This window comes from Perognathus longimembris, chromosome 1, assembly GCF_023159225.1.
Source record: "Perognathus longimembris pacificus isolate PPM17 chromosome 1, ASM2315922v1, whole genome shotgun sequence".
NCBI classification, from domain to species: domain Eukaryota; kingdom Metazoa; phylum Chordata; class Mammalia; order Rodentia; family Heteromyidae; genus Perognathus; species Perognathus longimembris.
In genome coordinates this window covers 71,374,668-71,402,432 of record NC_063161.1, presented here as the reverse complement: position 1 = coordinate 71,402,432, position 27,765 = coordinate 71,374,668, and the positions used below count along the sequence as shown (strand labels likewise).

The following is a 27,765-nucleotide window of genomic DNA, read 5'->3' as shown; positions in this document are numbered from 1 at the left end:
CTCCAGCCACACCCAGAATGTGGAGTGGAGGAGAGAGCCCAGGCCTGTGTCCCACAAGGCCGCCCTTCCTTGGTCCCTTCCTTCAGAGGGGCAATGTTAGAAAAAAATTAACTATGCTGTTCCTCCTGGCACCAGGCAGAGGCCCCACTGCAGCTGAGGAGGAAGTGGGGTGGGGAGGGAAAAAGGCTCCCCCCCTCCGAGGCAAAGAAGCTGCCCTGGCTGGCTAGGGGGAGGGGTGGAGGTAGGTTTTGGGGCAGAGGGGGCAGAAGCGCCCTGAAAACCTTTTCCCTTTAACCTGATAATATTTATATATTTACAGTGATTGTTATGGGAGGAAAAAAAATTTTTTTTGGGGGGAGTAACATTGGTTCTTCAAAGGCAGGGAATGGAAGCCAAATAGCACCCCCTGTCTGGGTCACATTTCTTCGGTGGGTGGGAATGGCGGGTGGTAGAAGGAGGAAATGCTTCAAGGGCCTGGGCCCACAGCCCCTTCCAGAGGTAAGGTGGCCGAGGAGCCACAGGCGGGTCCCACCAAGAGGAAGGCTGGGGTTGGGTGGGAGGTGGGTGAAGCCTCTTTCCTGGGCTCCCCCATCTCACAGGGCCAGGCCAGCAGGGGCTATGCCAGGCCCATTTCCTCCAGCACACTGCGCGGCGATTCGTCCTCCTGAGACACACAGACAGCAGGGTGGGCAAGACAATGGCAGACAGGAGGGGGGAGGAGGAGAGAAGTGGGATGGGGGAAGGCAGAGAGACACAGGGTGAGGGGGGGAAGAGAAGCCAATGTGAGGCCAAGGCTGGAGCAGTGGGAGCCCTGTGGGGGGCTCACCTGCCCCCCAGCACCACCCCTAGCACCCAAAGAGGCAGAAGCAGTCTAAGCAGTCTAAGGGACCGAGAGCCCAAAGCCGAGCTGGGGGGAGGTGCAGGGGCCCAGCCTCAGGGGCTAAGCTGGGATGGGGGAGGCTGCTGGGGGGGGGCGGCGAAAGCAGGGCCCTGTCTGTTGGGGGTGTGCTGGGGGGGTTAGAGGGCAGTAAGAGGATGGCATCCGGTCCCCAGACTGCAGATATGAGTCATTAGGGCTGAACAGATTACTAGTAAATGTGTGTGTGTGTGTGTGTGTGTGTGTGTGTGTGTGTGTGTGTGTGTCCAGGTATGTGTGTGTGCATGTGTGTGTGGCTGGACCAGTGGAGTGGCAAGCTCTCTCTCCTGCAGTGATGACCCCCCACTTCCGCTGGTCTCCCCCTCCTCACAGCCAGCTCAGGCCAGCTCATTCAGGCACTGCAGATTCTGGTGACTCATCGCCCTGCGCCAAGGCTCAGCGGTGGCAAAGCAGAGAGAGGGGGCAGAGGGTGGGAAGGGGGTGCGGGGGGGGGCACGTACCCCGCCTCAACTCAGCCCCAATCTCCAGTCTTTTTTTGCCAGTCCTGGGCCTTGAACTCAGGGCCTGAACACTGTCCCTGGCTTCTTTTTGCTCAAGGCTAGCATAGCACTCTACCACTTGAGCCACAGCACCACTTCTGGATTTTCCTATATATGTGGTGCTGAGGAATTGAACCCAGGGTTTCATGCATGCTAGGACAGCACTCTACCACTAAGCCACATTCCCAGCCCCTCTCCCATCCTTTGAGTGTGTGTGAGTGTGAGTTATGAGAGTTGCAGGTAGCTCAGTGGTGGTGGACTGTTTGCTGACCCTGTGCAAGGCCCTAGGTCTGATTTCCAGCCTCACCACAAATAATTTTTCTTTAAAAGTAAGTAAATCAGAGGGAAGAAAAGACTGAGTTTTTCTTTTTGGTTGCCAGTACTAAGGCTTAGACTCAGGGCGGCCTGGTACTCTCATCTGGCATTTTTGGTCAAGGCTGAAACTGCCCCTTGAGTTACAGCTCTCCTTCCAGCCTTTTGGTGGTTAAACGTCTCACAAACTTCACTGCCTGGGCTTGGGCTGGCTCTGAACTGCAACCCTCAGATCTCTCAGCCTCCTGAGTAGCTAGGATTACAGGCGTGACCACTGGTGTCCAGCCTGAAGAGACGGATCTGGATTGGGGATGGTTAAGTGCTAGCAAGCCCATGACCAAAGTCAGTCCTTAGTACCATAGGAGGGGAAAAACAAAGACTGATCTACCAGAAACACAAACACTGAGACTGATCTACCAGGCACCCCTTGCCGAGTTCTGAGTAAGCCTGCAGGCCAAGAGAAGCATCAAAGCAGTCAAAAAAAGGGAATTTAGCTAGGCCCTGACACCTTGAGTCCTGGAGGACAGGGAGTGCAGGGAGAGGACTAACAGGACAGTTAACGTGGCACCTGATGGCCTTTCACCCATGTCCATCCTGGAGGGGGAGGTGTCAGAGACTGGAGGCCAGTTGTGCAGCCGCCAGTGCAGGGGGGTACACGCCGCAGGGAAGGGGGCCCCCCCGGCGATGAGCAGGGTGTCCGGGGGAGGCAGGGTACCCCCTGCCACGGCTTTCTTCCTCCTCCTCCTCCTCCTCACTGTGCCGGGCCCGTACCTCCTGCAGAAGGTCAGCCTGCTCAATGGCTTTCAACACGCTTTTCTTGGAGGTGTCCTGCACGTCCCCGCCCATCAGGAACTCGTCCAGGATAAAGTAGGCTTTCTCAAAGTTGAAGATGATGTCCAGCTCGCACACCTGGGAGGAGGAGAGGAACAGAGTGCTGAGGTGTACCCCCTGTCCTTCCCTTTTTTTTTTTTGCCAGTCCTGGAGCTTGGACTCAGGGCCTGAGCACTGTTCCCCCCCCCCCCCCCCCCCCTTTTTCTTTCTCAAGGCTAGCACTTTGCCACTTGAGCCACAGTGCCACTTCTGGCTGTTTTCAGTATATGTGGTGCTGAGGAATTGAACCCAGGGCTTCATGTATACGAAGCAAGCACTCTTGCCACTACGCCATATCCCCAGCCCTGTCCTTTGCTTTTCTCATGACATTCTTACCACTTAGGCCACAGCTCCAGCTCCACTTCTGGATTTTTGGAGTATTATGAGCTTTCCTGCTTGGTCTGGCTTTGAAATGCAATTCTCAGATCTGAGCCTCTTGAGTAGCTGGGATTACAGGTGTGAGCCAAGTTGACCAGCTCCACTTTGCGTTTTAATGCTGGTCTCAGATGCTCCTAATTCCCAGGCCTTAATACTTATTTTGGTCTCCTTCCACTCCTGCTTTTATGTTTTGGTTGGATGTGGGGCTTGAACTTAGGGCTTGAGCCACATCCCTGAGCTGTTGTGCTCAAGACTAGTGCTCTACCACTTTGAGCTACAACTCCACTTCTGGTATTCTGGTGGTTAACTGGAGATAAGAGCCTCACAGACTTCCTCGCTAGGGTTGACTCTGAACCACGATCCTCAGATCTCAGCCTCTTGAGTAGCTGGGACTACAGGCCTGAGTCACCAAGGCTCAGCTGCTTCTTCTTTAAAAACACACACATAAACAAACAAAAACAGGGTCTGGCCAAGTAGCCCAGTCTGGCCTGGAACTCCAAGTCATCATGCTTCAGCCCTTAGTGCTGGATTACAGGCAAGCCCAACCATGCCAGGCCTTCTTTTCTTCCTCCTGCCTTTCTCCCTGAACACGAAATAGTTCCTTCTGCTTTTCCCCTAAATTCTATACCATCACCCCCATCAGAGGCTTTGGTGCCCTCCCCTCCATAAACAGGCACTGTGGGGGAGACCTGAGTCCAAGCTGAGCTTTACCTATATAACCAGCTAGCTGTACACACCACAGAATGTCTCTGAGACTCAGTTTCCCCACCTGAAGATGAGGATATCAGCATCAACTTACAAGGCAGATGCAGACCAACTGGAGAGCTCCAAAGAGCTCTGACTGCCAAGTAGGAGACTAGCAGTGAAGTCACCCTGCTAATCCATGTCTAGGATCAGACCTGACTATTAAACCCCGGGCTATTCCCACATGACTTAATGTTGAATTTCTGCACACCCATATTTTAAAAAAACTCTTCAAGGCTGGGCACCAACGGCTCATGCCTCTAATCCTAGCTGCTCAGGAAGCTGAGATCTGAGGACTGAGGTTCAAAGCCAGCCCAGGCAGGAAAGTCTGTGAGACTCTTCCTTTTTAAAAAAAATCTTACCGAGGGGCTGGGGATATGGCCTAGTGGCAAGAGAGCTTGCCTCGTATACATGAGGCCCTGGGTTCGATTCCCCAGCACCACATATATGGAAAACGGCCAGAAGTGGCGCTGTGGCTCAAGTGGCAGAGTGCTAGCCTTGAGCAAAAGGAAGCCAGGGACAGTGCTCAGGCCCTGAGTTCAAGGCCCAGGACTGGCCAAAAAAAAAAAAATCTTACTGAAAAGGTGATGAGCGGGGGTGGGTTGGTGGTGTTTACAGTTACATAAATAAGGTAATGAGTACATTTTTTTTTTTTTGCCAATCCTGGGCCTTGGACTCAGGGCCTGAGCACTGTCCCTGGCTTCTTTTTGCTCAAGGCTAGCACTCTGCCACTTGAGCCACAGTGCCACTTCTGGCCATTTTCTATAAATGTGGTGCTGGGGAATCGAACTCAGGGCTTCATGTATACAAGGCAAGCACTCTTGCCACTAGGCCATATTCTGAGTATATTTGTTTTTGAACACAGTTACCCTGAACTCTGGCCCTGGGCACTATCCCTGCACTATTTTGTTCATGGCTAGTACTCTACCATTTGAGCCACAGTGCTACTTCTGGCTTCTTCTGTGATTAATTGAAGATAAGAGTCTCATGAACATTCCTTCTCAGTTGACTTTGAACTGCAACCCTCAGATCTCAGCCTCCTGAGTAGCTAGGGTTACAGGTGTGAGCCACTGGTGCCTGGCTTCATGAGACTCTTATTTCCAATTAACCACCAAAAAAAAGAAAAAGAAAAAGAAAAAGAAAAAGAAAAAGAAAAAGAAAAAGAAAAAGAAAAAAAAGCTGGACATGGAGCTGTGGCTCAAGTGGTTAAATTCTAATGTTAAGCCAATAGAAGCTCAGGAGCAGTGCCCAGACTTGGAGTTCAAGCCCCAGAACTGGCACAAAACAAAACAAAACATTAACCAAAGGGGCTGGGGATTTAGCTCAGTGGAAGAGCGCCTGCCTGGTGAGCACAAGGCCCTGAGTTTGGTCCTCAGCTCTGGGAAAAAAAAAAAAGGAAAACAAACAGAAACCTATAAAAAATAACCAAAAACTCTTAACACCAGATGCTGGTGGCTTATGCCTGTCTCCTAGCCACTCAGGAGGCTAAGATCTGAGGATTGTAGTTTGAAGGCAGCCTGCACAGGAAAGTCCAAGAGACTCTTATCTCCAATTAACCAGCAAAAAGCCAGAAGTGGAGCTGTGGCTCAGGTGGTAGAGTACCAGCCTTGAGCAAAAAAAAAAAAAAAATAGGTGCAGCATCCAGGCCCTGAAGATCAAATCCCAATACAAGCATAAAAATAAGTGAAAACTAGCAAACAATAACAAAAACAAAACCCTCCAGAAGATTCTAGCACCAAAACTATTTGGTGTAAACCAACTATACAACTCATGGTGGGGCAGAGGAAAAGGGGGAGGGGGAGGCGGGGGAAAATGAGGGAGGAGGTAACAAGTTGAACAAGAAATATACTCACTGCCTTACATATGAAACTGTAACCCCTCTGTACTTCATTTTGACAATAAAGGAAAAAAAAAAGATCCTACCACCAAGCCAAAATCAGGAGCCACTATAAAAATCAGAACTGGGTCTCTGTCTTTATACACAGAAATGAGAGCCAAGTGGGGCGCCAATGGTTCACACCAGTATCCTAGCTACTCAGGAGGCTGAGATCTGAGGATTCAGATTCCAAGTCAGCCCAGGCAGAAAAGTCACCATAAGACTCTTACCGCCAATAAACTACTCAAAAAAGCTGGAAGTGGCACTGTGATTCAAGTGGCAGAGTGCTAGCCTTGAGCAAAAAGCAGCTCAGGGACAGCACCCAGGCCCTGAGTTCAAGCCCTAGGACTGGCCAAAAAAATAAAAAATAAAAAAATAAAGTGTAAGCCAAGCTCTAAGTAGATTAATTAAGTGCTGGACTCATACTGGACTCTTCCCTCTCCCTGATCCCAAGCCCTAGGACCAATTAAGGGACTTGGCTAATAGGCTTAGAGCTTAGCAGGGGAGATTAATTGGGGTTCTTGCTGCTCCAACTTTCCCTTTCCCTTGAGTTTTCCAGTGCAGAGAAAAGCTGAATGGGCTTTCCTTACAGTTCAGCAGAAAAGAAGCCAGTACAGATGGCTCACATCAGCTACTTAGGAGGCTGAGATTTGAGGATCTCAGTTTAGAGCTAGCCTGGGCAGGCAAATCTGTGAGACTACCTCCAGTAAATCACCAAAAAGCTGAAAGTGGAGCTGTGGCTCAAATGATGGGAGTAATAGCCTTGAGCCAAAAAGCTAAAGGACAGTGCCCAATCTCAGTTGAAGCCCCAGGAAGAAAAACAGTTTAGCAGAATGAGAGGCCTGCTGGGTAGGCAAGTGAGGGCAGGAGGGAAGGACTCACGCTGCCAAAGTACTTGTCCAGGAGCTCCACATATCGATGGATGAGCTCCAGCGTGATGAGCTCATTGTCTTGGCCCTCGATGGCACAGCAGAAGTAGAGGCTTGCATATCTGAGGAGGGGACACAGAGGACAGCTGGGAGCCAGCTTCCAGACCCCGACATTGTGCACACACCCCTCCCGCCCAGCCTGAAGTCTGAGCCCTGAATGGACACAGGTAGGGCGGTCCAGAGTCCAAGTGTGTTCTCTCTTTTTCTTGCCCTCTGACCGTCTCCATTTGACTCAGCAAAACCTTGAGCCAACTAATTCACCAGTTCACAAAAACAGCCACTCTGTGTGTGGGGGTGGTGGTGGGGGGGGCATGTGTGGGTGTTGTGAGAGGGGCAGGGCCTCTGAGTAGTGAATGACAATGCAAGACAGGGACTAGATAAAGGCTAGAAGGACAGAGGTTATATGTAGGAGGCAAGAATCAGGCTTGAGTGAGGCGCTGGTGGCTTAAGCCTGTAATCCCAGCTGCTCAGGAGGCTGAGATCTGAGGACTGCAGTTTGAAGCCAGCCCCAGCAGGGAAATCTGTGAGACTCTTATCTACCAAAAAATAAAAGAAACACACCAGTAAGTGGAGCTGTGGCTCAAGTGGTAAAGCACTCGCCTTGAGCAAAAGAAGCTCAGGGACCGAGGCCCTGAGTTCAAGCCCCCAGCACTGGCATTAAAACAAAAACAAAAAACAAAACAAAACAAAAAAACCACAGCAAGCTGGGCACTGGTGGCTCAACGCCTGCAATCCTAGCTACTCAGGAGGCTGAGATCTGACTGAGGATCACAGTTTGAAGCCAGCCCAGACAGGAAAGTCTGTGAGACTCTTATTTCCAATTCACCACTAGAAAACTGGAAGTGATGCGGTAGCTCAAATGGAAGAGTGCTAGCCTTGAGCAAAAGAGATCAGGGACAGCACCTAGGCCCTGAGTTCAAGCCCTATGACCAACCAAAAAAAAATATCCACAGCAAAAAGAAGGGCTGGAGGAGTGGCTCAAGTGGTAGAGCACTAGCTATGAGCAAGCAAACCAACCAAGCATGAGGCAAAAACAGAAACAGAAATTGCCAAGGGCAATGCCCTGAGTTCAAATCCTAGTAAGGTCAAAAAAGAAAGACACTGCTCAAGGGAAATTTGGAAAGCAAGAGATGCTGGTGTTTACCAGTGGTGTGTCTTGTGTCCTTAGCTCCTAGCTCTGTCTGACCTAACATGCTTATTTCTCAGCCTCCCAACCCTCTGCCAAACTCCAATCCAGCCAGATCAACTCAAGGGGGTCTGAGCCAGGTGGAGAGTCACCTCTTATAGACAACTTTGAGATCCCTCCACTCCAGGAAGCTGCACATCTTGGGTTTTCGAGCCAGGACAACCTGCATGAGTTCCCGCACCATTTTCTTCCGTTCCTTGTCTGATGTGGCCAGGTACCATTTTTGTAGCCGAAGTTTTCCCTGCCGGCTAAACAGCAGCATGAATCGCATCTGGAGGAAGGAGGAGGACCAGAGCTAAGAGGTAGACATTTGCTTCAGAGCCTTTTTCTTCTAGCTAAAGGACAGCCACCAGGCCCAGAGTTCTAGCCCCAGGACTGGCACAAAACCAAAACCAAACCTCCAGAAACCCAGCCCTTCCCTGGGTCCCACCAGGAGGTGTCTTTCTTGTCTTTGGTGTTTTCAGGTCTATCATTCAGGTTCAAATCCTGACTCTCCTAAGTTGGGTTTGGCTTTAAGCAAGTTACTTTAAGTAGTTGGCCTCAGTTTATTATATTAAAAAAAATTATAAAAACCATTTCTTTAGCTGGGTACTGGTGGTTCCCACCTGTAATCCTAGCTTCTCAGGAGGCTGAGATCTGAGAATTGTGGTTCAAAGCCAGCCCAGGCAGGAAAGTTGGGTGGAACTCTACCAGCAAAGAGTTAGAAGTGGTCAAAGTGGTATACTGCTAGCCCTGAGCAAAAAAAAAAAATCAGGGCTAGCACCCAGGCTCTGAGTTCAAGCCCCAGGACCGGCGCACACACACACACTCTCCTTAAAACCTGTTACAGGGGTTAAATGAGTTGATACACACAACAGTGTCTGACACATGGTAGGCACTTTGTACTATACCCCAAGGCAACAGGGGTTTTCTGTCTCTGCCCCCTGTTTTGCACCCTGTCCTGGCCATAAACTCCTGGATCTTTCTCTGGAGATGCAATCCAGCCATGGCCACACCTGGTTAATGGGAGCTCAACTCCACCCTCACCTCCTCAGCCATCTTCACATTCCATCCCTATAAGGACCTGTCACTTTTCTGTCTTAATTCCCCTCCCTGTGACAAGGCCCCCAGACCCGGGAACACCCCTCCCAACCAGACCCCGTGACCCCGGTCCCCACCCCCCCTCCCTGGTGACCAGGCCCCCTGACCCCGGTCCCCACCCCCACCCCCGTGACCAGGACCCCAGACCCCCTCCCTCCCCATGTCCAGGCCCCCTTTCGGCCTCTCCCAGGGAGAGGTCACTCGGGGTGGCTCCCTGGGAAAGGCAGTGGAACAAGGAACGAACTTGGAATGCGATGGGGTGCGGAGTGCTCGGTACCCCGCACACCTCGGCCTCCCCGTTCCAGGACGCGGGCCCAAAGCCCAGCCGCGGGGCACAGGGCTGGGACGCGGCGCGGGGGGGAGGGGGCGCTGGGCTAGTTCGCAGACTTGAGTCGGGGTTCAGAACTGGGCAACCCCTCCCTCAAGGAGGTCAGGGGTGGGGAGTCAGCAGGAAGGCGGAAGGCCTGGGGTCCGGAAAGAGGACAGGGTGGGTGTTGAGGGGCCGCGGGGAGGCTCACAACACCGGAAAGGGGGACCCCAAAGCCTGGGTCCCCAACAGCAAGCCCGCGAGCTCAGCGGGGCCTTGGGGCGTGCATGGTCAGAAGTGGAGCCCGACCCGGAAACTCGCGGCTCCCCGCCGGGCCGCGCCCCGTGGGTCCGCACGGAGGAGGACTCCCGGAACCCCCTCACCCCGCTTCTCCAAGAGGACCCCTGCGCCCCTCTCCTTCGGGCGTCGTCTCCAGTGGCCGGGGTCCCTGGGACCCGGGTCCGAGTCCCGCGCCCCAGAACGCTCCTCCGAGCGCAGGACGGCCCCACCGCCCCGCCACCGGGCCCCCCGCGTCCCCAAAACGCGTCCCCTCCCCGCCCCTTTCCGCCCCGCTCCGGAGGGCGATTTCCAGCTTTTCCTCCAAAGGCCGGCTCGCCCACCTGCTCAGGGAAGTAGGGGACTCGGAGGACCAGAGGGAAGACTGGGTGACCCCCCCCACCCCCCGAGGACGGCCCTCAAGGCCCCCCGCGGGTGCAGCCCACGCCCCTCGGCCCCCCTCCCCTCCCCCCGCACAGCCTACCATCCTGCAGCCTCCGGCTCGGCGTGTCCCTCTGCGGCCTCCGTAGGCGCCCGCGCCGCTCCCCCTCCGATCCTTTCTCTCTTTGCCCGTCCCCGGGCCTGAGACACGCCCCGTCACGCAGGGCCCCGCCCATCTGGCCCCGCCCCCGGGCTCCAGGGCCCCTCGCGAGACTGAGAACTGCGCAGACGCGGACGCTGCGCGGCGCGCGGGCGGGGCCGGAGGCGGAGAAGCGGAAGCCATAGCAACCAGGTCCTGGACTTCAGAGTGGAGAGGCCCCGTCGTCATGGTAACGGTGCTGTCGTGGGGTCGGTGGGAGGATGGGGTGAAGGGGGGATGAGAACGCGGTCCCCGCGCCTGGGAGCCCTTAGCGAGCGGGGGGGGGGTGGGGCGGGGGGGGGAAGGCGAGAAAAAGGGTGAGCGACGGGTGGGAGGGTCATGGGGGTTGTTGAGAAACTTGTGGGGACTGATAAAAGGGCCGTCGCGGGAGAGCAGGGTGAGGATTCTGTGGGGAAGGTTCTAGAGATGAGGAGAAAATATGGAGTCCAAGATATTACTGCCAATAGGCCAGACACAGACGGGCTTCGTGACTCACGCCAGTAATCCCAGGTACTCAGGAGGCTGAGATCTGAGGATCATGGTTCTAAACCAGCCTGGGCCTGGGCCGGAAAGACCATGAGACTCTTATATCCTAGCCTCCAAAAAACTGAAATTGTAGCCATGGCCCGATGTAGAGCCTATAGAGCACTAGCCTTGAGTACAAAAGCTCTGGGACAGATCCAGGCCCTGAGTTCAAGCGCTTGTACTCGCACAAGAAAAGCTATGTGGGAGGGAATACAGAGAATCTTAACGCTAGCAGGGTTCAAGACTCAAAAAGGCCAGGTCAAGAGTAAAAATGAGGGGCTGGGGATATAGCCTAGTGGCAAGAGTGCCTGCCTCGGATACACGAGGCCCTAGGTTCGATTCCCCAGCACCACATATACAGAAAACGGCCAGAAGTGGCGCTGTGGCTCAAGTGGCAGAGTGCTAGCCTTGAGCGGGAAGAAGCCAGGGACAGTGCTCAGGCCCAGAGTCCAAGGCCCAGGACTGGCCAAAAAAAAAAAGAGTAAAAATGAGGAGGTTGTAAGTTGTAATATGAGCTTTTAGCTCTGTGAGTATGTTTGTATGTGTGCGTGTGTGTGTGTGTGCACATGTGCGCAGAGTGTATGGCTTTAAAAGAAAAATGCTTTGGCTGAAAAAAAATTCTATAGTTCTACCTCCCTTTTCCCTAGGAGATTACATTCTAAGAACCCCAGCAGATTCCTGAAACCTCATATTTTACTAAACCTGTACACACTGTTTTTACCCTGTAAGTACACAGCCACGTATTTAACCTAATTATGAGCATAGATGGCATCTAACAATAGTAACTGTTAATCAAACGAAACAATGAAAACACCATGTTTGAACAAAATTGTCAGCTCTACTACTCTCATGCTTTAGAGTACTTGACCACAGCCCCTGAGAGGTAGGGGTCTGATTGGCCTAACCACTTGGATATGTACCACATGACTGAGGGTGGGCATGGGCTTCCTTGTGGGTATGCTGGGCAGAGGCTGGATTTGGGAGGGAGCTAGATTACACTCGAATGGTGTACCACAGGAAACTTGTGAATTAGTTTACTTCTGGGGGGTTTTGTTGAATGATTCCGGATTGCAGTTGGCTGTAGGTAACTGAAACTATAGAAAGCAAACACTGTTACAGCAGACAAACATGGCATCTATTTCTTTTTCTTTTTGTTTGCCAGTCCTGGGGCTTGAACTCAGGGCCTGAGCACTGTCCCTGAGCTTCTTTTGCTCAAGCCTGGCACTCTACCACTTGAGTCACAGAGCCACTTCTGGCCTTTTCTGTTTATATGGAATTGAACCCAGGGCTTCACGCATGCTAGGCAAGCAGTCTACCACTAAGCCACATTCCTAGCCCCCATGGAGTCTATTTTCACACAATGGTTGACAACCCATGTTGTTAATTTTGAGAAGCTCTTGTGGCAATTGTCACATACGGGTTACTTGTGTTTAGCTGGATGCCACTGGCTCACACTTGGCATCCTGGCTACTCAGGGGACTGAGATCTGAAGATCATAGTTCAAAGCCAACCAGGGCAGCAAAGCCCACTGAAACTCTATTTCCACTGAACCACCAAAAAACCAGAAGTGGCGCTGTGGCTCAAGTGATAGAGTGCCAGCCTTGGACGAAAAAGCTAAGGGACAGCGTGCAGGCCCTGAATTCAAGCCCCAGCGGGCGCGCGCGCGCACACACACACACACACACACATCATTTAGTAATATGTAGAATAACTTGAAAGGAGAAATGTGAGAATCCAGGTACCAGGATGGAATGGAGAGGGACCAATGGACTGAGGTTGATCATTTATCTATGTTGGGAATACTATTTGACTTGGAACTGGTGATGGTCCAGGGAGGTGATCTCCAAAAGAGAGAAGGCCTCTGCCTGGTCTTAGGTACCAGAGTTTGAGGACACATTGAGAGAGAGAAGAAGAAGCGTATAGCAAGGCAAGGTGAAAGAAAGATTGAAGAATAGTTACACAAATCAGACTTGGGTGCAGGCTTGGGTGCAGGCACAGGGCAGTGGGAGTGCTCCGTCCTCGTGGGTCTCATGGCAGGAAGGTTCTTGGGGGTTGATCTCCATTTCCTCTTCTGGGCTCAGAGATTCCAGAGTTAGTCCACCCTTAACTTTGGGTCATTGTGGCATAGATGCTCGAGCTTCTCCTTTTTTTTTTTTTTTTTTAGTTTATTTTACTAGCATACATTATCAATAAGGGGGGTATTTTATTGTGGCATTTCAGTACATATTTACAATTTATGGGCTGGGAATATGGCCTAGTGGCAAGAGTGCTTGCCTCTTATACATGAAGCCCTGGGTTCGATTCCCCAGTACCAAATATACAGAAAACGGTCAGAAATGGTGCTGTAGCTCAAGTGGCAGAGTGCTAGCCTTGAGCAAAATGAAGCCAGGGACAGTGCTCAGGCCCAGTTCAAGTGCTCAGGCCAGAGTTCAAGGCCCAGGACTGGCAAAAAAAGAAACAATTTATTTCTTTTTCTTTTTTGCCTGTCCTAGGGCTTGAACTCTGTCTGGGCTTGGCATTGTCCCTGAGCCTCTTTGTGCTCAAGGCTAGCACTAACCACTTGAGCCACAGCGGCACTTCCAGATTTTCCTGAGTAGTTTATTGGAGATAGAGAGTCTCATGGACTTTCCTACTTGGGTTGGCTTCAATACACAATCCTCAGATCTCAGCCTCCTGAGCAGTTATGATGACTGGCGTGAGCCCCTGGGAGCTCAGTTCAGATGTCCATCCTTGAGATAAATATTTTTCTTTGCAAACATGTTTTGTGCCCAGAGGAGACATTTCCCCTAGAGATTTTTTTCCCCTCCAGGGTAAATGTCTTTCTTTAAGATATTCTTGCTTAGTTCCCAGGGTGCACTAATTACTGGGCCAACAGGTGAGGTCAGAGAGAGAGAGGCTGTGCTCCCTCCCCCACCCTCCCCTGCCCTCCCCTCTCCTCCCTCTCCCCCATGCATTTTCTTCTTTTTATGATTGAGGGAGTATGTAAGGCTGAAGGCAACAGCAATGTCTGGGTGCTGTGTGTGTGTGTGTCTTGGGGCTTGAACTCAGGGCCTGGGGCGCTGTCCCTTAGCCTTTTCATCCAAGGCTGGCACTCTACCATTTGAGCCACAGCGCCACTTCTAGCTTTTTGGTGGTTCATTGGAAATAGGAGTTTCATGAAATTTCCTGCCAAGGTTGGCTTTGAACTATGATCCTCAGATCTCAGCCTCCTGAGTAGCTGGGATGACAGCTGTGAGCCACCGTCACCTTCTTAAGGTTTGGAACTGCAGTTCTTGAGTGTGGTGGCTGTGGACCACCTCTTCCACCAGCGCAGCATTTGAAATGTCTAGGTTTTGCCTTTGCAGTGTTCTTGATTAATGTGTCATTAGTATGGTCTGCTGGGCCCTGCCCAGCCAGGCACTCAGGATCTTGGGAGGGGCTGGGGAGTGGGTAAGACTCTGGAAGAGGGTCAGCATGCACAGAGGCAGTGGCCCAGATGGCAGTGTCCTGTGCCCTGTGCCCAGTGATGGAGTTATGATTTGGGCCATTGTTCCTTGCAGGAGGCCCAGTCTTCTGGCTGTCTTCTTCTCCCTGGGAGCTTCTCTGTGGCCATCTGGGCTTCAGTTAGCAGAGCTGCTTCTGCTCTGTGTAACCAGGAAACCCCGCTCAGCACACCAGCCGCTGGTGACTCAGCCATGTATGTCTGTTCCGATGGGTGGCGCTCCTTCCACCCTTCAAGCTATTGTTTGTATGGTTATTATTACGATTTGCCTTTGTCCCCCAGAACTTCCTGGGTTGGAATCTTTTGCTCTTTCCTGGCAGTACTGAGGTTCGAATTCAGGGCCTCCCATGCTTGCTAGGCAGGAGCTTTGCTTTACCACTTGAGCCATGTGTCCAGCCTCTTTGGCATTGATTGTTTTGGGGATTGGGTCTTGCTTCCTGTCTGGACATACTCCTGGACTTCAGTCCTCTTATTTTAGGCTTCCTTTTGCCACTGGGATGAGAGGGATGTGAGAGCATGTTTAACTTCTCTCCATTGAGATGGGGTCTTGAAGATGTTTCTACCCTGACTGGCCTGGAACTGTCAGCGTCCTGATCTCAGCCTCTCATGTAGCTTGGGATGACGAGACCACACCATTGTGCCCAGCTATGAGTTGAGAAAGGACCTCGTGAACTCTTCTGACAGGCTAACCTCGAAGCACAGTCCTCCCACTCACAGCCTCCTAAGTAGTTCGGATTACAGAGTGTGCAGCACTGGTGGCCTGGCCATACTTTTCATGTTTACAATGCTTTACAGTAGCCAGTTGTCCCTGAACTTCTTTGCTCAAAACTGGAGCTCTGCCACATGGGCCACAGCTCTACTTCTGGCTTTTTGGTGATTAACTGGATCTCTTCCTGGGCTGACTTCGAACTGGGTTCCTCAGATCTCAGCCTCCTGAGCAGCTAGGATGACAGGCATGAGGCATAGGCACCTGGCTTCAAACTTGGCAAGTGTCAGGTTTGCTCCAGAGAAGAGCCTTGCATGAGAGCTAGCGCGCCACCTGGTGTCTGGGGGATAAAAGACCAATGACTAGGAAGCGGGTACTCAGGTTGAGGCTGCAGAGGGCTGTACCTTTAAGCCTGGCTGTGTCTGAGCACTTCTTGCTGTCCAGGGAGTCTTGTTCCTATGCACAAATGTCATAGAGAGAGGCCACAGATTGAAGTGTCACGAAGCTGCCCTACAGCCTGGGGGCACTTAGAAGCAATAAGAATAGCAAGAGGAGCTTTGGCATGGTGGTGTGCACTTTAGCCCAGAAGTTGGAGACCTGACTGGACAACATACAGAGTCCTTGTCTCAAAAATAATACTCCACAACTAGGCACTGGTGGCTCACACCTGTAACCCCAGCTACTCAGGAGGCTGAGATCTGAGGATCATAGTTCAAAGCTGGCCCAAGCAGGAAAGGCTATCTCCAATTAACCAACAAAAAACAAAGTGGAGCAATGGCTCAAGTGGTAGAGTGTCAGGCTTGAGGGGAAAAAAAAAGCAAAAAACAAACAACAGCATAAAAAAAACCCAGGGACAGTGCCCAGGCCCTGAGTTCAGGCCCCAGGACCGGTTGTGCACGCATGTTCATTTGCATGTACATGCATATGCATGTGCATGTACACGTACACACATGGTTTAACTGGGTCTGCTGGCACACACCTGTAATTCCAGCATATAGGAGGGCAAAGCAGGTGCAAGTTTACAGAGTGGGGACCCTCTCTCCCAAAAAGTGTAGTGGTGGTGGAAAATAGATCTCCTTGGGAAATTTTGTCTCAATAGAGTATTTTTACCACCAAGGGCTACAACATTTTATACTCCCAGCCTGCCCTGGAGCAGATCAATGATTCTTTTGTGCAAGGCCTTCAAGGAGTCCGCAGGAACGCAGACCGTGTTTGCTTTTCATCTCTAAAGAGACAAGACAGGAGGAAGAACTTTGAGCTGTCAAGGAAGGAGGCCAAGAAAGTTAAACGGGGCAGGGAGGCCCCATGCGGCGAGGCTGCCTCTGGCACCTTTGTCCTCAGCGCAGCTGAGAAGAGGCAGGAGCGGGCACTGGGGCAGCTTTGTGCAGAGGGGGTCTTTGAAGAAGCATCTCCTCCTGAGCCTTCTCTGCAGGGATAAACCATTTTTGAACTGTGTATTGCAAAATTAGACCTCCCTTGCCCCGTTTTTGGAAACGTTTTTGTGCGGATTCTCTAAGAAAATCTCTAGAAATGGGTCAGCCCTTCAGCCTCCAACCAGCTCCAGGCCTAGAATCGGGTCATATTTTTAGGGTACAAGGCGGTCCAAAGATAGACTCGGGTCCTGAATTCTTGGACTGTTGGCTTCGTGACCCCACTATGAGTGGGTAAGGCAGGAAGGGGAACACTTTAGTACACACTGAAGTTTTAGTCACAAATTTTAGCGCAGACCTAGTTTGCCAATCTGATTGGGCCTCATCGTATGTTTGCATCTCTGGGCTCAGCCAGGTTAATGAGCAAGTCTGGCAGTGTTTAGGGTCTTGGAATCTGTGTTTGTGTAACCATATCCTGATTGCCCCTCTCCCCCAGCTTGGTTGTGTAGTCAGGGCAACAGAGATGGCAATCATGAGCTGCCAGGACAGCCTTTCCCCAAAGCAGGAGTAGCATTTAGTCAGTTACCCATTCTAGCTTTCATGGTGTATGCAATTGTGTGTGCTGGTTCTGGGCTTGAACTCAGGGCCTCATGTTTCACTTGGCATTTGTGCTTCAAGGCTGGGGCTCTACCACTTGGACCAGACCTCCACTTCTGGCTTTTGGGTGGTTAATTAGGAGATAAGAATCTTGGAGAATTTTCCAATCTGGCTAACTTTGAACATCGATCCTCTAAATCTCAGCCTCCTAAGTAGTTGGATTACAGATGTGAGCCACCAGCACCTGACAAGTGTGGTGTGTGTGTGATTTGTGCTAGCACTGGGGTTTGAACTCAGGGCCTGGACACTGTCTGTGAGCTTTTGTGCTCAAGGCTGGCACTCTGTCACTTCAGCTCCAACTCCACTTCTGGATTTTTGTTGGTTCACTGAAGATAAAACATAGACTTTTATCTCCAGACTGGATTTGAACCATGATCCTTAGATCTCAGCCTCCTGAGTGGCTAGGATTACAGGCGTGAGCCACTGGCACACTGCTCTTTATCTTCCCTCTCCCCATACCTTTCCTTGTCTTCTTTCTGCTGAAGCCCAAGGACTCCTTCAGTTTTGGCCTGTGTCCTCCCCCTGAGCTAGCTTGTCTTTCTGTCCCAAGATGAATTCCCAGGGGAGAGTCACCTCCCTTGTCCCTTCCCCGTCCTTGGCATGTCCTTGCACAGCAACACTGTCCTATTTTGTGGATGACCCACAGCAGGCCAACACCCCTGTTTCAATGCGACCCCCCCGCCCCAACAGTTCTACAGGCCAACAGGGTCTTCATTGCTTGTACCTATGAAACAGAAGATGGAGGTAGGGGTTGCTTTGCCATAATCTTTATAGTTATTTTATTTTTTTTATAAATAATCATTTTACTTAGATATCAAAAGTGAAAAAGCATATATAATCAACATAGTTTCAACAACAAGTGATCCCATATTTGGGGACCCCTCCTATCCCCCCACTGGGGAGTACAGGGGTAGTCTTGTCACAATTCAGTGCATAACGAGGAAAAACAATCAAACACTACAGAATGGCTGTTTTTCAGTGAAGAGCCAGGAGGCAGAGATGGTGACAGGCATACATACTGATCCATTGTCACATCCATATTGATCACTCAGCAATTGGTCTGCAAGCCACATACCCTGAGCTAGGAGGTTTGCAAAAAAGAAAAGAAATACTAATGGAACTCTGATGACTGAGTTGGAGCTGGCTCTGTTTCCTTCCCTCTCACTTCACGTGTCCACGCATCACCCCACAGCAGCCGGAAATGACACACTGGAATGAGTCACCAGTGGGGCTGTGACTCACCCTGTAATTGGGAAAAGTTCTGTCCTGGTAGGTCATGGAGTTCCTTACATTCTGCTCCTAAATAGACTGGGAAAATGGGACTGGCTCGCTCCTTACTCATCTCTGTCTTCTACTTTGTCCTTTCGGTCTCTGTCTTGGACTGCTACTAGAGCACTTTTACCTGGGACTTTCTGGAAAGAGGGCCAGGGGAGGGGGAGGACGGGAGCCATGGGCTCAGGCTGCCACAAGGTGGCGGTGTGGGTCCCATCACTCCTGCTACCTGGGGAGGCACTGCGGTGACCGGCCACATTCCTGAGATTCCATGACACAGAGCGGAAGGCACAGGACACCAGTGCTTAAATAATTACTAATGTCTTTCTAACAAGCACACAAGAGTAGGGTCTGTGATCAATAGCCAAGTACACCTCTGGCACCCCATCTCCCTCCATCAGGAGATGGGAGTAAAGAGCCCTACCTTTCTTTATTTCTGCAAAAATAAGTGTTTTTGTGCCGGTCCTGGGGTTGAACTCAGGGCCTAGGCATTGAGCTTCTTTGCTCAAGGCTAGCACTTTACAACTTGAGCCACAGCCCCACTTTGGGCCTTTTGATGGTTAATTGGACATATGTGTCTCGGGGACTTTCTTGGCTTCAAACCACAATCTTTGGATCTCAGCCTCCTGAGTAGCTAGGATTACAGGCATGAGCTACTGGCTTCTGACTAAAAAGAAAAGTTTTTAGGAAGCAAAACCTGCTTCTATGTGTAAACAAGTTACCTACACTCCAAAGTGATATATATATATGCCCCTGTACTTGTGGGAGGCTGGGGGAGGGGAGGGTCTGCATTGGGGGGGCTTTGCTTGGGTGGTCTTCAGCCCCTCCGAGCAGGGGAGAGCAGTCAGGACTGGGGTGTCCCTTGAGATGAGTCTCATGATGATGGCCTTGTCACCAGTTGACAGAGCAGTGACAGAGCGTGATTAGAATGTAAACAGTTTGGCCACTCATGCAAAGGCTGTAAGTCTTGGGGTTCCGTTCGTTCTGCCTGGGGCTGGGGGCCAGGATGTGAGGAGAGATAGGTTCCATCTGGCCCCTCAGGCCTGGGTCTTTCTTGAGTCCCTGCCTAGGGAGCCAATCCCCCCATTCTTGAGAGAGGCCGAGGCCCAGGTGACTGGTGGGGGGAAGTTACTGTTGGCAGGTATCTTCTCTTTCTCTGGAAAGAACTGTGCAAGGGGAAATCCGTCTCTTCAGAGTTTCTTGGCACATGACATGGGTCCAGTTGTGTCCTTGGGCAGGGCCGCCTTCTCCCACGCTAAGGCTCCATCACCTGGCCCATGAAAAGGATTGTCCCTGTGGATGGGAGAGAGTCGCAGGCTCAGTGAGGGCTGTGGGATGGGGAGCTCTTTGAGTCACCGCTGCTACAGTAACTAAGTTCTGGCACTGCTCAGCACTGACAGTTCTCTCTCTTCTTAGGAGGGGGAATGGAATCAACTTCCAGAATCACCTACACCTCCCATCCTTGGGGCTTGGAGAGCAGCTGTATGTATCTGTCTGGACAGATGGTAGGTGACTATGGCAGTACAAACTGGGACAGCACAGATGAAAGCAGGAAGAAGGATTTTGAGTTCAAGAACAGCCTGGGCTATATAATGAGATCCTGCCTCAACAACACCAAGGGCTGAGGATGTAGCTCCATGGTAGAACATATGTTGTTCAGCCTGTGGAAGGCCCTGGGTTCGATTTCTGGCAACACACACACACACACACACACCTGGGAAAGTGGGGGGCACTCACCAGTGGGGTTATGCCGGACCACGGTTAGGAATGGTCGATCCATTATCACCTCCTCAGGGGCCATGCGGGCCGACACCACCACGGCTGAAAAAGAAGGGACAGAGTCAGGACAGACAGGGACATCAGCGCTGGTGTCTCCATGAACCCCAAGGGCTCCAGCAACCTCAGCCTTCTATGTGAGGACAACAATTTTCAGGAATCTTCTTTATTCTAAATGTTGGCCATGGAAGCTTAGGGACATCCTCTGAGACCCAGTTTTCTCTAAGTGTTTAGTGGCCGTCTATTAGTCGTTCTCACAAATCTGCTTAGGGCGTGTCATCATTATCACTAGTGTCCGCACTAGGGCTTGAACTCAGGGCCTCACACTCTTGCTTGGCGGTTTTCTTTTCTTTTCTTTCTTTCTTTTTTTTTTTTTTTTTTTGCTCAAGGCTAAGCTCTCTCCCATTTGAGCCACACCTCCACTTCTGGCTTCTTGCTGGTAACTTGGAAGGAGGTCAAGAGTCTCAGGAACTTTCCTCTTGGAGCTGGCTTTGAACTATGACCCTCAGATCTCAGCCTCCAGAATAGCTAGGATACTTAGGACTTGTTACTAAGCAAATTCCTTTAGTTTGCTTCTGGTGTCACAAGTGGAGGGTCTCAGGAGCTAATGGAAGGGGACAGGGACAGTCAGCTGGGCCATGTGGAGCAGGGCGGGACCCATGCTGGGTGTGGGGACTGGCTGCCCAGTGGGAGCCTTACCTGTGGAGGAGGAGGCCACTGTGCCACTCTCATCCACCTCCATTTTCACTTTCTGCAGGGCCTGGGACACGTGCAGTGGTTCTTGGTCTAAGAAAAGGACACAAGTGGCGGGGGGGGGGTGTCAACTGTGGATCTCTGGGACCCTCCTCCGCCTTGCTCTTCCATGCAGGAGAAAGCGTGGAGCAGAGCGAAGCAGCATGTGGGCCAGCTTCCCACCTGAGAGGCTGCTGAAGTCGGCCTGGACTGGATTAAACATGTCCGTCATCCCCAGGTTCTCCAGGGGTGTCTGCAGGTTGATTTCAGTCTCCAGGGAGAACCTGTAAAGCAGGAGTGGGGGGCCCTGAGCTCAGGGGCTCCTTTTTTGACCGCAGCCCCTGTCTCCAGTCCCCCCACAGGACGCCCTCAGATAAAGACAAAGTGGGATCTAATTTAACCCTGGAAGATGAAGGTCATTTTTCCCCCTCTCCTAAATCTATTTGCAAAGTCTCTGTCTTTGTCAGAGGTTTCTAATATTAATGAATATTCTTCCATCTCTCCGCCCCCTCAAAGCTATGACTAATTACTTTCCTCAGATAAGACAAGTATTTTAGCATAATCTTATTTAGCACAATGGAGTTGGGGAGGGGGAGGGAAGAGAAAGGCAAATTCTCCCATAAAGATGTCTAAATAAAAATCTGGTCTATAGGTTGTGGATTTTTTTCTCCTTCCCTCCCTCCCTTCCTTCTTTTCTTTCTTTTTTCTTTGTGCCAATCTTGGGGCTTGAACTCAGGCGCTGAGTGCTGTTGCTGAGCTTTTATGCTCAAGGCTAGCACTCTAGCACTTGAGCCACAGCTCTACTTCCAGCCTTTTGGGGGTTAATTGGAGATTAGAGTCTCACAGATTTTCCGGGCCCGGGCTAGTTTTGGCCCGTGATCCTCAGATCCCAGCCTCCTAAACTAGATTGTATTTTTGAGATCTAAGACTGAAGAGGACTCGGGCAGAGAGAGGGTTTGGGGTATCCTGCTTCCTGGGCAGATGGAGGAAGGGGAGGAAGAAGGAGAAGGAGATGGAGAAGAGAGGGAGAGACAGAGCAGAGGAAGAAGGGAAGAATGTGAGCACACCAGCTAGCCAAGTTGTGTCTTCTCTTCCTGCTAACTTAGCACTAAAGCATCTGGAACTTTAGGGTAAGCCCACTGGGAACTCCCTGTAATTCTGAAATTACCCAGCCGCAGCCTTCTGCACCCCCTTTGTTTCTGCAGCAGGACTGAAATAACAAATCTGTTCTGTTGGAACCCTAGCCAGAAGCTCTAGTTTGGGCTGTCTCATCTCCCAAGTGATGTGTGTGTGTTTGTGTTGGTCCTGTGGCTTGAACTCAGGGCCTGAGATTGTTTCTGAGCTTTTTCACTCAAGGCTCAAGGCTGACACTCTACTACTTGAGCCACAGCTCCATTTCTGGCTTTTTGGTGGTTGAGTGGAGAAAAGTCTCATGGACTTTCCTGCCCGGGCTGGCTTTGAACCTCGATTCTCAGATCTCAGCCTCCTGAGTAGCTGGGATTACAGGCATGAGCCGTCAGTGCCTGTTAGTGATTCTTTTCACTGTGCCATTTGGGTGGTGACTTGTGGAGATGGGGGTGGAGTCCAGGAATGAATGGATGTAGAATGACTCAGCCCCCTACTCCCACCTCCCAGCTCCCATCATTTCTCTGGCTTCCCTTCTGGCAGGCTTTTCCTGGGGGCTGTAGAGGTGGCCAGTGAGGTGGGTGGATATGGTCTACAGACTCGACTAGCAGAAGCAGACAGAGATGATATAAGGGATTCTAATCAAACCCAGACAGGACAACTTCCCATCAGCCTCCCCACATGTTCCTGTCCTGGGGGCATCTGGGAAATTCAACCTGGGGACAGTGGTTTCCAGAAGTCAGGGGACAGAGGAGGGTGGGTAGTGGAATGGGGTTGTTGATGACTTACTTGGGCAGGACCAGGAGGCGGGGCAGTCTGAGCATCTTGGCTTTCCATTGGCTGATGAGCTGGGCGTCCAGGATGCTGGTGAGTGCGGAGAGAGGCACTTCTTTTCTGAAGGGAGCTGCGATGAGCATGCTGAGGGTTTCCCCGTGGTAGGGCAATTCCAGGATGTCATAGAGGTGGCCGTCTGGGGTGGTGAACTCAGCTGGGGAGATACCAAAATGGCTCCTTGGAAGTGTCTTTGACTGTGGGTCATTCTAATGCACAGCTAGGTGTTCAGCTGATTCTTGTCTTCCTAATCCTTTCTGGATGCTAAATGCTCCATGTGGGCTTTTGAGTACTCTCCCCTACCACCCCCATCTAGATAGCTAGATGTAGAGATACAGGGATATATCTATAGTGATATACAGACATATCTGTATAAATATATCTAATTTGTGTGTGTGTGATCAACTGGAGATAAAAGACTCATGCGGCTTTCCTGCCCTCAGATCTTAGCCTCCCAAGTAGTTTAGATTACAGGTATGAGCCCCTGGTACCTGTTTCCCAGTCTATATTTTTATTCCTAGTTCTGTTACCAGTTCAATATATTCTGATTTCTTAGTCTATTTTTTTAAACTTTTTAAAAAAATGCTAGTACTAGGGCTTGAACTCAGGGTCTGGGTGCTGTCCCTGAGCTTTTTAGCTCAAGGCTAGCACTATACCGCTTGAGCCACACCTCTACTTCCAGCTTTTTTTTTTTTTAATGGCCTAGTGGCAAGAGTGCTTGCTGTACACATGAAGCCCTGGGTTCAGTTCCCCAGCACCACATATACAGAAAATGGCCAGAAGTGGCGCTATGGCTCAAGTGGCAGAGTGCTAACCTTGAGCAAAAAGAAGCCAGGGACAGTGCTCAGGCCGAGTCCAAGCCCCAGGACTGGCAAAAAAAAAAAAAAAAAAGTGTCACAGACTTTCTGGCCTGGGCTGGCTTTGAATGTGATCTTCAGATCTCAGCCTCTTCAACAGTTAGGGTCAGAGGCCTGATCCACTGGTGCCTGGCTTCTTTTAGACCTTTTTCACCTTTGCTCCCTTTCCCATCACCCCCACCCACCAATTCCTTCCTATCCCTGCTCTTTCTTCCACCCAGCCCTTCCCCCAGCAGGGTCTGCTGGCTTCATGATGCTGAGAGACAGCATTAGTGTCTAGTCTACACTGAGGTGTTGTCCAGGATTTCAGGGGGTCATTGCCTGTTCTCATCTTTCCTCAGGGGGTACATTTTGATATCCAGAAGACCCCTTGGATGAGGACTACAGTTGGGGGATATGGGAAAAGGAGGATCTCAGACTTACTGTAGTTGAACTTGTTGGTCTGAGCCATCATGGGTACAGAAATGGTGCTGCCGTCAGACTTGTGGAAGAGGCGATGGTGGGTGTTGGACTCAGGGAAGGGCGTTTTCCACCGGCCATTGAAGTAAAGGGCGTTCACCAGCACCAGACGTGTCAGCTGGTCCACAGCCCCTCTGCCCAGCAAGTCACTGATCATACCTATAAGAAAGTCAGATGATCAGGATGTTGTGTCTACCTTTAAGTCTGGTAGATGGTTCCCTTCAGCTCTCAGTGCTGAAATGGAGGTGCATTGGGATGAGGCAAAGGACAGATGAATGAATCCATCTAGCTGCTTTTGATTTGTCTGGTCTTTCTGTGAGCCTGGGAACGTCTTTCATGTATATTTATTTACATGTTCTCTGAGACTCTGCCCATAATCAGAGTTGGAAACCTTTCCTTACTTTCTGCTTTCTTTTGCTCTGTAAGTTGTGGTTGGTTTTGTTTTTTCCTGATTAATTGGAGGTAAGAGTCTTACAGATTTTCCTGTTTAGGCTGGCTTTGAACTACTGTTCTTAGATCTCAGCTTCCTAAGGAGCTAGGATTATAGATGTAAGCCACTATGCCCAGCTTGATTTTTTTTTTTTTTTTTTTAGCCAGGGTCTATGTTGCCCAGGCTGGTCTTAAACGATCCTCCTGCTTTAGTCTCCTGAGTATCTGGGACTACAGGAACATACTACCACACCTAACCTACATTTGAAGCCACTTCCCTAGCCTTTTTTGTTTTTGTTTTGTTTTCAAACAAGCTCCCTCTTGGTAGACCAATTTGGCCTCACACTCCTCATTGTTCTGCCTCAGCTTTCCCAAGGGCTTGGATTACAGGCATGTGCCACCGTACTCACTCTGCATTGCTTTGTGAATTAGAAAGCATAGTCATGCTTTGGTTTGAAAAGTGCTTGGTCTTTCTGAGAAGGTAATGCTGGGAGCAAGAGCTTGACCCCGAGTTCCCCTTCCCAGCTCACCTTTTGTGTGTGTCTTCACCCAGTCGTTGATGATGTATCTGGCTCTCTCCTCCTCTAAGAAGTCCACTTGCTTGACTGTGGTCCGGAACAGCTTGAAGAAGTGGGGCATGAAGCCCTTAACCAGCTTCATATCACGCTGGACAAAGATGGCGTCTGTGGTGCTGATCTCATCTTTGTTCCACGGCCCCATGAGCTCCTGGTGCAGCTGCCGGAGGGCAGAGGCCACGCCCCTCTCTGTGTGTTGGGGAAAGACAGGGCACATTAGGTTCACCTGGACCCCAGGGCTCCTGGCTTCTGGCTGGCTGGCTTCAGACCTCAATCATCCTACCTCTGCCTCCTGTGTAGCTGGGATTACAAGTTTGCACCATGCCACTTGGTTTGTTTTTGCTAACTCGTTGCCCATGCTCCCTGGAACCATTGTCTTCTTATCTCTACCTCCTAAATAGCTGGGATTACAGGTGTGAACTACTTTAGTAGACCTGACCTTACTGAAAGTCTGAGAAGCGGTGAGCTGTAGTGAATATCTTCTTGGAATGATGGCTATGATGACAGCTTCACATTCGTGATTCTGTTTAGCATTTGCACAGTTCTGAGCAGTAGGCAGTGTTGTTAACCCCATTTGATGGAAGGTGAAACAGACTCAGGAGAGTTGAGGTCACAGATGGTAGGAGGAAGATGATGGGCAATCATACATGACTGGACTTGGCTGAGCTAGAGCCAGCCTTCCCCCAGCTCCTGCCGGCTTGGCCCCAGATTAGTCTGTGAGGACCCCCTTCCCTCCCCACCTGCCTCCTATTCTGCCCCATCTCTGCCTCTCACCATCGATTCTGAACCCCATGGCGGTTTGGATCTGCTGTTGGGTCTCCCCTCCTGTGGTCAGCTGCAGCATGGCCAGCACCGAGGCCACCCCATAGGGCGAGAAAACCACGTTGCGGTCCTTGGCTTCCTGAGCCACTTGCTGGAACACCTTCACGCCAAAGTCTGTGGCCAGCTGGGCCAGCTGGGGCTTAGTGTGCAGTGCATACCCTTCACCAAAGGCCAGGGCCAGGGCCAGGGCCAGGCAGGCAAGGGCTGGAGACATCCGCATCCTAAAAGCAACAGAGATGGTAAGAGGAAAGTTCCAGTAGGCTGCCCAGGGATGGAAGGGGGAAAACATAGTGACCAACTACGTACCAGGCTTTTCATGTTTGCAAATGAGAAGTGAAGAGGATAAGTTCATCATTATCACAGATCCTGCTCTGCCTGGCTTCAACTAATTCCATGTTGGTTTTTTTTTTTTGTATGTGTGTGCCACTCCTGGGGTTTGAACTCAGGGTCTGGACACTGTCCTGAGCTTTGTTTGCTTAAGGCTAGCACTTTATCACTTTAGCCACAGCTCCACTTGCAGCATTTTGGTGGCTAATTGGAGTTAAGAGTCTCATGGACTTTCCTTCCTTGGCTGGCTTTGAACCATGATCCTCAGATCTCAATCTTCTGAGCGGTTTGAGTGACAGCCACCAGAGCCTGCCCCTAATGACATCTTTGATTTGCATGCCTTTTTTTGCTTTCTCCAATTACTGTTATATGAAAATTTGACAAAAAACTTTGAGGTAGGAGAGGAGAGAGTGTCTTGCTAGAGAGAGATAGGGCTGAGGTCCTGTCTCGATAATGTTTTTTGTCAGTCCTGGGGCTTGAACTCAGGTCTTGGGCACTGTTCCTGGCTTCTTTTGCTCAAGGTTAGCACTCTACCACTTGAGCCACAGCACCACTTCTGGCCTTTTCTGCTTATGTGGTGCTGAGGAATCGAACCCAGGGCCTCATGCATGCTAGGCAAGCACTCTACCACTAAGCCCTGTTCCAGCCCCGTTGATAATGGTTTTGATGGTGGGGTCCCCCCACCCCCTGCCTTGCCTGCCTTGGAGGACAGGGTAGGGTTCCAGGAGAAAAATGCAGCGGAAACTTTAGGATGGGGTGAGTGGAGGATTCAGAAAACTTCCAGAGATGTTTCCTTACCCCCAGGGAAAAGCCAGAAGGAATTTACCTTTCTCCTACCTGACAGAGGCGCCTTGTAATTGGCGGTTTCTCCTGCTCCGTGGCAGTGGTGGTGTCGGAAGGCAGGGAGGCAGCCGTGGGTTTGAGCTGCCAGAAGGGGTGTGTGCGCGGCTCCTGTTCTAGGTGCTGCGGCAGCCACAGCTGTGCTGCCTCTGGGCGGCCACCTCCCTTTATACCAGAATGGGCAGGAAACAGATGAACTCATGGCCCCGCCCCACCCCCTCGAAGGCTGGACGTCTGGGCCGGCCGCCATCCAGCCCCCTTGGCACCTCCGGCTTCTAGAATTTGCTGGGGCATGTGTGTGCGTGCTGTCCTGTGTGTCCCTGTGTGATCCGCTCATCCCCAGGGCCTCTTGCTCTGCCTGCCCTTCCCCCACCCACCATGTCCCTGTCCCTTTGGCTGTGTTGCCAGCCCTGTCCTGGCCATGATTTGTGGCTCTCTGGCTCGCCCTTCAAAACTTGCTTTCCTAGTGTTCAACGTGAAAAGCAAATGTTCCTTGTCTCCCTCTACCCCCCACCCCCACCCCAAATTACCAAGGATGCTAATGACCCTGGAGATGTTTCCTGTCAGGTCTGTCTGCCCCCCTCTAGGGAAGTCTGGCCCTCCCTCCTGCCCACCGCTGCACAGTGTGCTGGCAGCTGGCTGGGCTCTATCTGTCACACCCGCCGACCTAGGGGAGCGGACTGCCTGTCTCTGTCTCCATCTTTCTTGCTCTCTTTCCTCGCTGCCCCCAAGGGCTCTCCTTGTGCCAGTAGCCCTGTCCACATTGGGGTTTGCTGTGTGCTGGGTGGGGTGATGGTTGTGGAAAGGGACCTGAGGTTACCACAGGAACAGTGTGGCATGCGGGTCTCATTTCTCCTCACTGTCTGTGGCAAGGTGACCCAGAGGGCTTAACCCTTATCCTCTTCCTCCAGGGCACTGAAACTGGCACGCAGAGGCCACAGGACTAGGCAAAGAAGGAAGTAGAGGTTTGTGGGGTGTTTTTAGAGATTAGAAAAGGAAGAGTGACAATGAGTGTGGTGTGTGTGTG

General features: G+C 51.2%; 2 protein-coding genes and 1 long non-coding RNA gene across 4 annotated transcripts; 1 reads left to right on the top strand and 2 right to left on the bottom strand.

The window, feature by feature from the left end:
* Ap1s1 (adaptor related protein complex 1 subunit sigma 1) lies at nucleotides 1-10,113 on the bottom strand. Its single transcript, XM_048368571.1, has 5 exons — nucleotides 9,859-10,113; nucleotides 7,804-7,982; nucleotides 6,479-6,587; nucleotides 2,500-2,637; nucleotides 1-664 (listed from the first exon to the last, which is right to left on the bottom strand). Exons 1-5 carry the CDS (start codon nucleotides 10,096-10,098, stop codon nucleotides 617-619), a joined length of 714 nt encoding a protein of 237 aa, XP_048224528.1. The 5' UTR covers nucleotides 10,099-10,113; the 3' UTR covers nucleotides 1-616.
* LOC125367849 lies at nucleotides 10,074-20,640 on the top strand. The gene is made up of 3 exons (XR_007214169.1): nucleotides 10,074-10,144; nucleotides 11,127-11,203; nucleotides 20,499-20,640. It is a non-coding gene; the product is annotated as an uncharacterized LOC125367849 (long non-coding RNA).
* Serpine1 (serpin family E member 1) lies at nucleotides 18,529-27,765 on the bottom strand. 2 transcript variants are annotated; one of them, XM_048368559.1, is made up of 9 exons: nucleotides 26,725-27,765; nucleotides 25,524-25,792; nucleotides 24,705-24,938; nucleotides 23,710-23,904; nucleotides 22,388-22,586; nucleotides 20,657-20,757; nucleotides 20,441-20,527; nucleotides 19,703-19,786; nucleotides 18,529-19,258 (listed from the first exon to the last, which is right to left on the bottom strand). In XM_048368559.1, exons 2-9 carry the CDS (start codon nucleotides 25,789-25,791, stop codon nucleotides 19,221-19,223), a joined length of 1,206 nt encoding a protein of 401 aa, XP_048224516.1. In that variant the 5' UTR covers nucleotide 25,792; nucleotides 26,725-27,765; the 3' UTR covers nucleotides 18,529-19,220. The 2 variants fall into 2 exon arrangements, with proteins under 2 accessions (XP_048224516.1, XP_048224509.1); XM_048368552.1 differs by having other exon boundaries at nucleotides 26,736-27,765.